This window comes from Chaetodon trifascialis, chromosome 10 (genome assembly GCF_039877785.1).
Source record: "Chaetodon trifascialis isolate fChaTrf1 chromosome 10, fChaTrf1.hap1, whole genome shotgun sequence".
Taxonomy (NCBI): domain Eukaryota; kingdom Metazoa; phylum Chordata; class Actinopteri; order Chaetodontiformes; family Chaetodontidae; genus Chaetodon; species Chaetodon trifascialis.
The window spans coordinates 28,505,345-28,519,374 of NC_092065.1; the positions used below are offsets into that span (position 1 = coordinate 28,505,345).

Consider the following 14,030-nt stretch of genomic DNA (forward strand, 5'->3'; position numbering starts at 1 on the left):
CCTGAGCGTCACCGGTTACCTTCATCGTTCAGTGTGCGAGGAAGTCATCAGCGTTCTCGATCCCAAAAAGCCTGTTTCCAAAGAGGTTGGGACACAAACAGACACAGAAACAGAATGTGATGATGTGTAAAACCCTGAAACCTCATACTGCAGTGAAAATAGCACAAAGACGACACTGTTGCCTCCTTCAGTGTTGAAAGAAGGCGTCCATGATTTCCAAGAAGAATTTCAAGTGTTGACTCATCACACCACAGGACCACAGTTTTCTGCTTCACCTCAGTCCACCTTAAATGAGCTCAGGACCAGAGAAGGCAGCAGCTCTTCTGCATCTGGTTTCTTTACTGTTTGCACAGTAGAGGTTCAGCTTCATTGGACGCTGCAGCAGTGACTGTGTTCACAGACGATGCTTTTTGGAAGTGTTTCTGAGCTCATGCAGGGACGTCCCGTCTGTTGTCAATGCCGTCTGAGGGTCTGAGGGTGAAGATCACGGCCGTCTGATATTGGTTTTCAGCCTCGTCCTTTGCTGATTCTCTGACACCCTGATGTTTCTGAAACCTAACCAAGTGCTTTGGTGTCTAAAGTGTGTGGTAGTGCAGCTTTTTGACAATGTCAACCACATCTTTTATTGTTTCTCAGCAAACTTTATTTTGAAAGAATAAGTGGATGCTGTTTAGTCATTATTGCTAACGAGATCACCTTGTCCTGCGTGTTGAAGAACGATGCTAAAGAAGTACCCAGTATGTTAAGAACAACGCCAAGAGGTCCTGACCAATTGTCCATATGTGACATGTACCTACCTAAGAATAAATGTTCTATCTGTGAACTGACCTCTAAGACTGAATCCTCATCAATGACCACTCAAATATCATCAGTCACCACTAGAACCTCATCAGCATCCACTAAATCCTAAAGAACAACCCCTCAAACAGCATCAGTAACCTCTGGAACCTCATCAACGACCAATCAAACCTCATCAGTGACCAACAACAGAGGGAACTTCATCTACGATCATTCAAACTTCATCTGTGACCACTGAATCCTTGTCAACATCCAATGAATCCTCATCAACAATCACTGAATCCTCAATAATGATGCCTCAATCCTCATCAACAATCATTGAATCCTCAATAATGATCCCTCAATCCTCATCAGCATCCACTCAAGGCCCAGAGCTGAGACAACCTGTCCCGTCAGTCGGTTAGTGTTGCAGAGTTGTGTGATCTCGTTTCAAACACTGTGGAATCTCTAAAACAGATTTAAATCATAATTAGCAGTTCTGACTTCAAGATGTGAGAGACAGAAAATGAGAGTGCAGCTCAGTAATCATCACAGAAGGCTTCATCTCTTCTAGGCTTGTATTTAATTGCATATTTGAGGTTTTTGTACTATATAATGTCATTTTGAGATCACTTGAGCACCACAGCACGTGTCATTTCGTTTCTTTTCACAGCATTTCTGGCCCTTCTTTGCTCTGTTAAAACAGTCAAAATGTGCCAACTGTCTGAAATATGACCTGAACAATATTCCTACTCTGAACACCACAAATGCAATCAAGGAAAAGTTTTATTTCTGATCAGGGAGGCGTTGAAATGTAAAATGATGGCGCTAGCTTGTGCAGTTCTGTTTCCCCTTCGTGTCATTACGCACCTCCAACACTCACTTTTGGCTGCTTTGATAAAGAAAGCGCGTGTTCATCCTGATGAAATGCAGTTAGAAAAACATTGAACATGTTTTTCTATTTAACAGGTGGGAGACTGGACTTTGCAGCTTGGCTAGCTAGTCTTTTAGCATTAGCTTGTGCTACATCCGTGTGCTCCTTACTCTTTTCGTGTTTGTCACATAATAGATCATTGAAAATCTTTCAGTCTGTATAAAACACGCCTGTTTTGTCGGCTGGATGTGAACGCCACACCGTATTTCTGCGCGCTCGTCGTTAGCTTCAAGCTACGACACATCTCAGAGAAAAGTCTTTTCTTCTGCTCGGGAACGTACAAATGAGCAGAACAAATGGATTTAAATTCAAATCAGGTGTCGTATGCAGAACAAAATTCATCCCAGTTGTAAAATGATAAAACATCCATTCTTCAATCAATAAAATCTCAACTTCACAGTAACAATAGTTTCCACTGAGACATGATTTTAAACAGAAAGGTAATGAGTTTTAAAATTGTTTATGAATTCATGAAAGACTTTTAGTTTTTTGTTCTGTTTGATGATCATTGGTCGTGGAGACTTTTACTCTCTTTGAGTCATTTCGAGCTAATTTCAACTCAAGATCCCAGGAAGTAAATTTACTACAGTTACTACATGAAGTACTCAGTTTTTACAGTCTCATAATCTGATATTTCTCTTTACTTCCCTTATCTTTCCATTCGTTTTCCTTCATGTAGTTTTTTCATAAATTGGCGACCTGTTGAATATCACTTAGCTTTCACTTATTGATGACTGAGTGAGTGATTGATTGACAGCTTTGCAGCCTGCAGCTGACAGTAATGAGTGTCGGAGCAGCAGGTAGAGTGAAGGCTTCAGAGCTCATCTCGTCTGCAGATGCTCTTTCATGCATGATTTTCCTTCACAGCTCAGATTGTGTTTGCAGACAAGAGCTTCTGTTAGCAGAAACAGTGTTAGCACTGAACCTGTCAAACAGTGTCCAGATAATAAAGGTAACGCCTCAGTCACACATTCACAATAATTTAATCTAATATAACTTTCAATCAAAATGCATGAACACCTTCAATCACCGTGTGGTCAAAGTGTTTCACTTCACATCCAGTTAAAGCTCAGAAATCATCGAGTTTTGATTCAGGAAAAATCTTTAATGTCTCAAAAAGAGAGTGAATGTGAGCCTACCTGCTTCTGCTGCACCACCGAAAGAATGAACACATCTGGGCAGGTAAGAGCACACCTGAGTCCACTGTAGCCTGAGGCTGTTTCTGTCAATGAGAGAGAGAGAGAGAGAGAGAGAGAGAAATAAAACCTGATTTTCTCTCAATGCAGTAAAAATAATCAGGTCCTCAGCCGTAAAGCTAACAGGAAGGAAAACAGTTTACAGTGTTTGAAACCTTTGAAATATCGTTCATTTCTTTTAAGAATAAGCTGCAAAAACATGCGAGCTCACTGTGTGTGTGTGTGTGTGTGTGTGTGTGTGTGTGTGTGTGTGTGTGTGTGTGTGTGTGTGTGTGTGTGTGAGAGCGAGAGAGAGAGAGAGAGAGAGAGAGAGAGAGAGAGAGAGAGAGAGAGCTGGCATTGAAGGCCACTAGAGGCCGCCAGCCGACAACAAACATTAACCTGCACCGCTGACCTGAACGATCACTTCATCCAGCTTCCTCCTGTCAGATGTGAAAAGTTTAAATCTTCTTCTCTGCTGTGGTTAAATGAAGAAATAAAGGATTTAAAAAGACAACGTAGGACGGGAGAGCAGAAGTGAAGAAGGACAGACAGATCTGATGGACCCTGGAAGACACTGCTGAACCTTCAGGCTGCATTCCAGCTTGTTCTGTAAAAGCTGCATTTCTCTGCTGCAAGACGGCTGATGGTTCAACCAAAGCAACATCATCAATGATGTTTTTAGCAAAGGAAAATGGGACTTTTATAGAAATATATAAAAAATAATCACCACAGTTTGTTCCACACGTCCTAAATCCACACCCCCATCCCAGGCGCACACGCCAGACAGCAAACTGGTCAGAGCTTTGCAGGGCTGCAGCTAATGATTGTTTTCATGATTGATTAATTATTGATCATTTTGTCAATGAATTGATTTGTCGTTTTGGTCTATAAAAATGTCAGAAAATGAAAACATCGATCAGAGAGATGGCGTCCTCACATAGCTCTGCAACCCAAAGGCATTCAGAGGAGTGAAGACAGCAGAAAGTATAAAACAGCTGGCGAAGAATTTAAGAATTGAACATTAATCAATTCATTGTTGCAGCTCTGACTTTGTCAGGGTCCCTGACTTTCAACTACGATGTGGTTGACACTGAGGTCAAAGGTCAAGCACAGGTGTTTTGATTTACAGCTGTAACATGACGTCCTCCTCTCACTTCCTGTCTGTCTGCCTCTACATAAACTTACACCATCACCTGCCAGCTGCTGCAGGAGAGCAGGGGTCACGGTCGGCGTGCAGCACCACCCAGTGGTCACTGTCAAGATGACACAGGCAAAGATTTTAAAAGACAAGAACAGGGAAGCGACGCTCTGGACTCAGACTGATGATTACAGACCAACAGAGAAGTAGGATCAGTAAATGTGTCCGGGATCACTGAGCTGTCGTCCACTGCCGGGGAGGCTGATTATTGTGGCCAGATGGTTTGTAGAACTGCAGAAAGCGGAGAAAGCGTTACGTTTCAGATGGCAGTAGGACTCAGACAGCAGGCAGGAAGTGAAGGAAAAGGGGAAATTATTGAATGTGCGAAGAGAAAACTTCAGAAGTCCAGAACAGCAGGTGAGGCACGAGGTAATGAGGTGGTGTGCAGCTCCAAGGTACGCTGGAGAGCACAGGTGGTGTGAGTGCTTGCATGGCAGACATGTGGTGATGGTGGAGGGTTGGAGGCTTGAGGCAGGTGGAGGCAAAAGGGTGGGCAGCATGGTGGCAGAGGCGCTGGGGCTGCAGAACAATGCTGGTGAGCTCACTGATCCAAAACAAAGGAAAAAGACACAGAGGACGAAACAGTGGACAAACACATGATGACAGCAAACACTGGTAACACTGGTAACACTGGTAACACTGGTAACTGACCAGCAGGTGGACACAAGCCGTCCACAGCTGTCCACAGTCTTCATACTGTGCTGGTTTGATGAGTCCCAGCTGAGCAGGACGCTCCCAGACACCTGGAGAACCACAGCCAGGAAGCAGAGCCCCACACCTTTCCACAGAGCACAAACACAAAAACCAAAGCACCACAGGAAGGAACTCAAGGAAAGGAAAGTTCAGGAGAAAGAGGGAGAGGAGTATTCTGTAGTTCAGAGGAAGAAGAGAGCAGACAGAAACTCTCTCACCTCAAAGTTTCACAATGAAAAAGAGGCAGAGAAGGTTTGACCAGCGAATCAGTGAGGAGGAGTTTTAATGACAGCAGTGTGAGGCCTCCGTAACACCTCCGATATGAGCGCTCACTGCATGGTCTCTGTTGCTTTGACCACTTTATTAAACCTGTGTGTGTGTGTGTGTGTGTGTGTGTGTGTGTGTGTGTGTGTGTGTGTGTGTGTGTGTGTGTGTGTGTGGTCATTTTAAATTAGCTGTGTGCCAGCAAAGCAAACAATTCAGTCAAGTTTTATTGATAACGCGTCAAATCACAGAAGTCGTCTCGGTCGAGCAACAAACAAACAAACAGACAAACAGACAAACAGACAAACAGACAAACAAACATCACAGTCTTTCATAAAGCTCATGAGTAACATGAGATAGGAAATAGAAAAGCTGAACTGATTCAAGATGCAGGTTGCCCTCAGCAGCATCATCTTCAGCTTCGACGCAGAATTTGATTGGATGTTATTTGGTGAAATGCACCTTGGGAGTCGTAGTTGACTCCGTTCTTCCATATTTTTGAATTCAGATGCTCGTGTTGCGTTCTGATGATTCGACAGGAGAGTTTCATGTTGTGTGCAGAGACGTGAACGTCATCCTGGTCACCAGTTGGTGGTGATAATGTTTCCAAAGTCGAGCAACACGTCTGAGTGTTCATTAAAAATCATGAAACGCAGCTCATGGGATGCTGTCAGCGAGCTAAAGGTGAATTCAAATGGAACGTGAAGAGTTCAAAGGTGCAGTCAGGTTGACAAAGTGCTGCTGTTGATGACAGCAGCAGCTGAAGGCCTCACACACTCATTGTTAACCCTTTGAAAGAGGCTTTGTGTGCGCGCTGACTCAGCGCTCTCACACACAAAGCACTGAGTGATGCTCAGGTGTATAAAAGCTGTGAGCTCACACAGGTGTGAAAGCGATCCACCTCCGTCAGCGCAGAGCAGCACGTCAACAACACGCCAACATGTCCACCACCGACATGAACATGATGAGCAGGGTAAGTCCCAGCATGCATCACTGCAGAGTTAGAGCGGGAAAGCTGGAACACACGTGTGAGTTCAGGGACGAATTTCAGCTGAAAGGATGATGTTTGAAAAAGTTTATTAAGTTCACTTCAAATGATTTTTAGGCTGATTACTTTGAATATTGATTCATCTGCAGATCATCCAAACAACCAATGTTTATCCTTTACCCTCCAGATTAAGCACATTTAGACTCACTGTCAACTGTAAGGTCAGCAGGTGTTTCCCATCATGCACTGGGGTCAGATATAGTGTTGTGTCATTTGAGAGCGCTTCGTCCAAAAGAATGAATCTTCTGGGTGAACGAACTGAACTGAGTCGCATCCTGAAACGTTCATTCGGCCTCTCAGCTCAGGTGAGCTCTCGGTCAGGTGGCAGCCAACGAGCAGGGATACGCAGGCGCCGAGTCATTCGAGTCAGACAAACAGCTGATTCCTGTTGCTGTTCAACAGGATCTGGATCATCAGTATCTGGATCAACAGGATCTGGATCATCAGGATCTGGATCATCAGGATCTGGATCAACAGGATCTGGATCAACAGGATCTGGATCATCAGGATCTGGATCAACAGGATCTGGATCAACAGGATCTGGATGCTGTGAAGGAGCTTCAGACGGCATCAGTCCGTCAAACTTCATCGCTTTATCTAAGTCTGTCTTCTGTCTCCTGCTCAGATCATCTTCTACGAGGACAGGAACTTCCAGGGTCGTTCCTACGAGTGCAGCAACGACTGCGCTGACATGTCCTCCTACCTGAGCAGGTGTCACTCCTGCAGGGTGGAGAGAGGCTGCTTCATGGTCTACGACCGCACCAACTTCATGGGCAACCAGTACTTCCTGAGGAGGGGCGAGTACTCCGACTACATGAGCATGATGGGAATGAGCGACTGCATCAGGTCCTGCCGCACGATCCCCATGGTAAGAACACAGCCAATCACAGCACAGCAATGACAGTAGGAACGAGAACAGTTCAGCTGTTGTCATGAACGCTGACTGATTATTAATTATTGATCTCTGATGTGTTTCAGCACCGCGGCTCCTACAGGATGAAGATCTATGAGAGGGAGAACTTTGGAGGCCAGAGCCACGAGCTGATGGACGACTGCGACAACATCATGGATCGCTTCCGCATGTCCAACTGCATGTCCTGCCACGTGATGGACGGACACTGGCTGATGTATGAGCAGCCCCACTACAGAGGCAGGATGATGTACATGAGGCCTGGAGAGTACAGGAGCTTCATGAACATGTCCATGAGCAACATGAGGTGCATGAGCATGAGGCGCATCATGGACTCCTGCCACTAAACGCTGTCCACACCAGAGATTAAATAAAGTTCTGTTTCAGTAACGTTTACTGTATGTTTCATTTACCGTACTCAGCTCAACTATTCTTCAGCATAATAACTCAACAATACTGTAAATGTACATGTGTATCTATACACACATCACATACATACAGACACATCTTAAACACACATATATCATATACTCATGTACACATCATGTACACAACACGTGTACGCATCACATACACATCATAGACATATTCTGTATACACATCATGTACACATGTGGACATTATCTGCACATGTATACACCATATGCACATGTAGGCATCATATAAACATGTACACAACATTAACATCTTGTACACGTGTACACATCATGTACGCTCTACAGAGCCGACGCTTGTCCTGCTTGTTCTCTGCGTTGCTCATATTCTTTTGATATCCTTGTTAATGATAATACATATCATAGATTAATGCATATTAATCGCTGGGACTTTAAGTTATGAAAGAAACAGAAGGCTGCCAACATATTACCGGTACAAATAGACCAAAAACATCGATTACAGCTGCAAATCCAGCCATGAAATCCAAGAAATCCTGGTCTTAAACAGCTGGCTGCAGGGTCGAACACAGACCAGCTGGTGTCTGCCTCAGTGGACTAAACCTGTGAATACTCAGTGTCGTCTGCTGATCCTGATGTCACATTATTAAACAGATGTGTGATGTGTGTGTCGACAGCTGCAGCTTCATTCGGCTCAGATGAACAGGCGTGTGTCATCTGCGTAACGGTGTAACCACACTGTGCTCCCTTATGGCCTCATCCAGCGGCAGCATGTGTAGTGAGAACAGTAATGGACCAATCAGCTCCCTGCAACCCCGAAACAGACGTCATGCTTCTCTTCACAGTTTGATGTAAAGACCTGTGGGCAGGCAGCGTTAAACAGCTGGTCTATAGAGGAAAATAATACTCTGGAGGTCCCAGAATTCTCTGCAGTAATCTTGGGAAAGTAATCCTTTCTTTCTACCCATACTGCTTTGCTGCAGACAGTCGTGGCTTCCTTGTTTATATCACAGTGAACTGAGAGTCCAGTTTTCCTCCATTTTCTTTCAGCTGCTCGACAGATTCTCTCATGCCGGGATCAGGCGATGCAAATCGAGCTGGTTTTGAGATGATTTTGTTGTGGCTTCGTGGCTGATCGGCGTGACATGCTAAACCCGTCGGGCTGTGGCCAGGATGCCTCGCAGCACCCCGATCAAAAGACTAGCATGTCTGAGTGTTTCTGTCTTGAAACGTCCATTGTGACATCTCCCATGACATGTTCCTGAGCATTGACCAATCAGGTGCTCTCTCCAGAATGCAGTCAGGTAACCGGTCACCAGAAAAAGACGCTGTGATCGTTAGATCTGACACGGTGGCCATCGTTTTTGAGACCAAAGAATCCTTCAGTCTGATCCCGGCATTACTCTCATCAAACACTCAGACTCTGTCAGTCGACCTCTTTTTAGCCTTCAGCTCAGCAGCAGCTTTTAGGGCAGAAGACGTGTTGTTGACATGTCCATCAGAGCCATTTAAAGATCAGTCTGTGCCGACCGTGTGACTCGTGATCTCGTAACACTACAGAACTTCTTCATCCAGCAATCTGTTGAGAGGTCGTCTCCGGACACCTTCCATGCAGAGCTGGTCCAGAGCAAACTCTTCATCTGCAGATGCCTTTCCCATCAGAAGCAGACAGTGATGGTCGGTCTAACACTGAGCCTGTCAGTGTTTAACCCTCCTGTTATCACCACGTCCAGGACGTGACCCGGCTTCATTCACAGGCTGCGTTCAGAGCTCAAAGCCATCCAGTACGTTCATGAGCTCCACAGTTTGGAGTCGTTCTTTCCATTGATGTGAACATTCATGTCTCCAGTCAGGATTGATCTTCAAGAGCGCCATGATGGTCTGCTGCTGGTTTACTGGAGGCTCTGTCCACCACTGATGTTTAAAGTTATTGTTCTTAAGGTTCATCCAGGAAACGATCGACCTCCACTGAAGAATAAGACTGCTGATCATCCTGTGACACGCTGTGACAGACGTCCAACACGTCCTCTTCTGTCTGTCCACGACCTTCATCTTCCTCCACAGCTCCTTCCTCAGAATTATCAGAACTCCTGTCCCTCAGCTCACTCCTCTCCTCCACAGCTTCTTCATCATTCACACTGTCAGTGTGTCCATGCTCCACAAACTCAACCTCCCAGCATGCCGTGAGAGAGAGACAGATGCTCAGCAAAGACACGAATGAGACTACAATAATACACACGACTAATAATAAACCATCATATGATAGTATAAGGTGTGTGTATGACAGTATTTGATATCATATGTACATAATGACAATAACAAATATATATTCTAATAAGAATAATGATGACAGAATTGAAATGTGACTAATAAAAACAAAAGTCACGTCACTTTTTGGGCTCTTACGGTTGTTGAAAATGAATTTTCCCTCACTTCTGCTCTGCTGCTGCTTCAACTGAAAAAGGGTGAAATCATATAGATTTTATAATATCCTGTTTTATTTACACACCATCCATCAGACAGAACAGTCACACCTGTCCACACCTGTTTGGAACATTCCACGGGTAAATCACCAACGACAGCATTTATTCACATTTTACACAGCAGGCCAACTCAACTCATCAGAGAGCCGAACATGATGCCTGAAGCTTGAGTGCTAACATCATTGTTCATGGTTAATTCTATTAATTTTTTGATGAATTTGTTGTCTGTATGAACATTTTCCACTTTTTTCTATCATCTTATTTCTTCTCTGTTTCTTTGTTAAATCTTACTATTAATAAAAAAAAAATTCAGATTTGACTTCATGAAATGAGTTTTAAACAATGTGTGCTGCAACTTTCAAGTTATGATTTTCTACATTTTATAATCATAAAAAACTTGTAAATGTGTTTAGAGTCCCACAAACACACGAATAAAGAACGTCTATTTTTAACATTATGAAGCGTTATAAACTCTAGAAACCAGCTGTTTCCTCTGATTTTCTCTCATTTTCATCAACTTTTGGATTCAATCACTTTATTTCTCACTTCATACTTCATTTCTGTGATGATTGATGTCGATAATTTGGCGTATTTCACACCATTTGTGGGTTTTTGATCAGTACTTTAATGAATATTTCTCTTTTTGAACATAGGCTTTGTGTTTTCTGCCTCATTTCCATCTTAAAGTTGATGTTTTTCACATTCTCCGATTAAATTTTCGGCTCAAAATGTTTCATGTAACACGTTTTATTGAAACAACAGCAGATATTTCATTTGATATTTAATTTAATGAGTCCAACTTGTCTGTTAACAAGTGAAAGGCAAAGTGTTTTTTGGTAAAAGTCTGATAGAAAAGTTCAACACAAACATTTGAAGGATGTCGTATATTTTAGACCGATGGGGTCAGAAACAGGAGGTTTCCTGTTGGTGAAATCAGGTTTGACGTTCAAAGTGAACTGTTTGAAAGTCTGTACATGACACAGGTGTTTTGTTTTATCTTCAGGTTTTTGTTCCAGAAAGCTTTGTGGACAACAGAGGCCTGAAGGAGACACGCTGCTGCTGTCCGTCGCTCTTTGTCTGTAGTTTCTAAGAGAAATGCCGAACACCGAGCGTCTCTTTTATGACGTGCTGCTGGCTCAGGCTGTTTGGACAAAAGGCTTCAGCTGCTCAGGTGCTATAAAGAGCAGCAGCTGCTCCACAGGTAACACACACAACTGCCACCACCGACAACATCAGCAGCCAGCTGAGCAACCAGAGAGGCAACATGACATCCAGCAGCATGAGCATGAGCAGGGTGAGAGCAACCGAGCAACAGGAAACACACTTCCAACCACACAGCTGCTTTCAGGGACTCTGTGGAAACGGGAAATCTTTCTCTTTAGTGGCTTTGTTGACTAAAATTCCAGCGTAGATACATAAAATTATTTTTCATGATGTTTATTTACAGTCACAACTTGTCTGATATTACGTAAGTGGCACCACACAAGATCCAGGATGGTTTTTATTAGAGAAAATATTTGTCCACAGCTTCCATCACAGTAAACGTCAGGATCTGAGTGAACAGATGAGGGTTTTACTGCGTTAGAAGAACCTCTGAGTCTTTGGACAAAAGTCACTGTCAATCTTCTGTCTCCTGCTCAGATCGTCTTCTACGAGGACAGGAACTTCCAGGGTCGTTCCTACGAGTGCAGCAGCGACTGCGCTGACATGTCCTCCTACCTGAGCAGGTGTCACTCCTGCAGGGTGGAGAGAGGCTGCTTCATGGTCTACGACCGCACCAACTTCATGGGCAACCAGTACTTCCTGAGGAGGGGCGAGTACTCCGACTACATGAGCATGATGGGAATGAGCGACTGCATCAGGTCCTGCCGCATGATCCCCATGGTAAGAACACAGCCAATCACAGCACAGCAATGACAGTATGAATCAGTGTGAGCTACGTCTGACCAATCACATGATAGACTTTCATCCTATATTAACGTATGACAGGAAATCTGTCCACATTTGTCTCTACACACGCTAGAACAGTTCAGCTGTTGTCATGAATGCTGACTGATTATTAATTATTGATTTCTGATGTGTTTCAGCACCGCGGCTCCTACAGGATGAAGATCTATGAGAGGGAGAACTTTGGAGGCCAGAGCCACGAGCTGATGGACGACTGCGACAACATCATGGATCGCTTCCGCATGTCCAACTGCATGTCCTGCCACGTGATGGATGGACACTGGCTGATGTATGAGCAGCCCCACTACAGAGGCAGGATGATGTACATGAGGCCTGGAGAGTACAGGAGCTTCATGAACATGTCCATGAGCAACATGAGGTGCATGAGCATGAGGCGCATCATGGACTCTTACTATTAGAGTCACTGTGGAAACACTGAGAATGTCTCAATAAAGTTGTGTTTGACTTGAACTTCCTGGTCTGTTGGATGTGTGATAAACACTGAGGTTAGCTGTTCAGAAAGATACCAGGGAACAACTGGGAAACAAGTCAGAGGGAAATACATGACACTCTGAGCATTTTCTGGATGAGTGAGCCTGAAGCCACCCGAACAAACACAGCGCAGAGGTGTTGTTACTGTGAACCAACAGTCAAAGGCGGTCACAGTGCAGATTGTCCAACATGTTTCTAGATGATGATGAGATGCTGAAGAACACTGAAGCAGTTTTTGGATCCAAAGGAAAAAAACATTTGACAATCCAAACTGACGATGAAGACTAACCTAAACCGCTCATCATCAAATAATACTGGATCCAAATAAATGGTGGTGAGCCATGAAGGATAATGTTATCTGTTTTTTAAGCTTTGCTCCTTTTCGTGACAAACCTGATGTGACAGAGAAAACGACAAAAAACACAATATTTTTTAGGATTTATTTTGTAATAATTTTTCTTAAACAGGATATTTTACACATATTCAATTAATCCAGTATATTTTTTAAAGGTTTTGTCGTCTGCTCATTCTATTTTTACCTTATTCTATTACGTTGTAATTGGTTTGGTTTGACCTGATGCGCCACATGATTTGTTAACATTGAATCATGACGACAACCCTGGAAACTCTGGAAAAGTTTTTTAACAATTTTTAATGAAATTGTACAATGTACCACACTTGTACTGTGAAAACGCTGGAAAAGAGCAGGAACTTAAAAAAAAAAAAAAAAACACGTGGCAGGTGACTGGATGAACCATCTGAATATCACATGCTAAATTCAACCAATCAGATCACTGAACCATATGAGCTGTAGCTGTGGAGCAGCAGTTAGAGAGGGACAGTCGCTTCCCTCGCTGTCATCACGCCTAAACCACGCCCATCTGCAGCTGCCAGAAGTTCGTCATTGGTCGGTGATCAGAACTTGAAGCTGTTTTGTGCAGGAAGGTGCAGCATTCACCAGGGAAAGTGCAAACGTTCACAGTATTCAGTTTAAGAACATTTGAACTGTGTAGTGCTACTGTATTGATTATTAGTGATATATTAGTGATATCCACCAGTTAAAATAAACATCACAACCTGAAGGTTTTCTTCATTACTCTTTATTCATTTGTTTCATTTGTTAATTTGTTTTTACAGATATAAAAACAGCAAAACGCTGCAGGATCAATGTCGACGCTGCACAACAGATCGCAATAAAAATGTAGAAAAAAGTAAAAATGTAGAAAAAAGTAAAAATGTATAAAAGCAGTGTTCAGTGGTTCCTTTGGTCTTGCTGTGATGGTTAATGGGTAATTACTCGTAACCCAACACAAACCTTCACATAACATATCGGTAAACAAACAAACAAACAAACGTGATACTCAGAAACATTAAGTACAAACAGGATTCTCTGACCTTCAGTCGTCCATGTGGCAGAATAAAATACGTTTTACACTGCAGGAGCGTGTGGTCAATAAGCTGTAATCAATCAATTTGTTTTGTTCATACATGTATTTTGAGGGGAACAGTGCCCCCTGGTGGCCTCAGCGGTGGCTACCATAGTACCGACTGTTTACTCCAGATACTGATCCAGGTTGAAGAGACGTTAATAGTTTTCAACTGTGAGTGAAATGAGATGAATTATGAGTGATTTGTTTTGTTGCTTTGAAAATCCTTTCACTTGGATGTTGGTTGAAGGACACTGAAGCAGGAAATTCATTCATTCATTCATTCA

The 14,030-nt window shown here is 43.4% G+C and overlaps 2 protein-coding genes across 2 annotated transcripts; both read left to right on the top strand.

Annotated features, from left to right (window-relative positions):
• Window positions 1–5,984: 5,984 nt before the first annotated feature.
• On the top strand, window positions 5,985–7,349 carry LOC139337629 (gamma-crystallin M3-like). Its single transcript, XM_070972313.1, has 3 exons — window positions 5,985–6,017; window positions 6,718–6,960; window positions 7,071–7,349. Exons 1-3 carry the CDS (start codon window positions 5,985–5,987, stop codon window positions 7,347–7,349), a joined length of 555 nt encoding a protein of 184 aa, XP_070828414.1.
• Window positions 7,350–11,141: 3,792 nt separating this feature from the next.
• Window positions 11,142–12,243, top strand: LOC139337630 (gamma-crystallin M2-like). The gene is made up of 3 exons (XM_070972314.1): window positions 11,142–11,171; window positions 11,519–11,761; window positions 11,965–12,243. The coding sequence occupies exons 1-3, from the start codon at window positions 11,142–11,144 to the stop codon at window positions 12,241–12,243; spliced, it is 552 nt and encodes a 183-aa protein (XP_070828415.1).
• Window positions 12,244–14,030: the final 1,787 nt, after the last annotated feature.

Bases quoted from the DNA above. Each gene is read 5' to 3' on its own strand.
- LOC139337629 (XM_070972313.1), top strand. From the start codon at position 5,985: ATGTCCACCACCGACATGAACATGATGAGCAGG. The intron at 6,018-6,717 runs GTAAGTCCCAGC...TCTCCTGCTCAG, and splicing joins ACATGAACATGATGAGCAGG to ATCATCTTCTACGAGGACAG. The intron at 6,961-7,070 runs GTAAGAACACAG...GATGTGTTTCAG, and splicing joins CCTGCCGCACGATCCCCATG to CACCGCGGCTCCTACAGGAT.
- LOC139337630 (XM_070972314.1), top strand. From the start codon at position 11,142: ATGACATCCAGCAGCATGAGCATGAGCAGG. The intron at 11,172-11,518 runs GTGAGAGCAACC...TCTCCTGCTCAG, and splicing joins GCAGCATGAGCATGAGCAGG to ATCGTCTTCTACGAGGACAG. The intron at 11,762-11,964 runs GTAAGAACACAG...GATGTGTTTCAG, and splicing joins CCTGCCGCATGATCCCCATG to CACCGCGGCTCCTACAGGAT.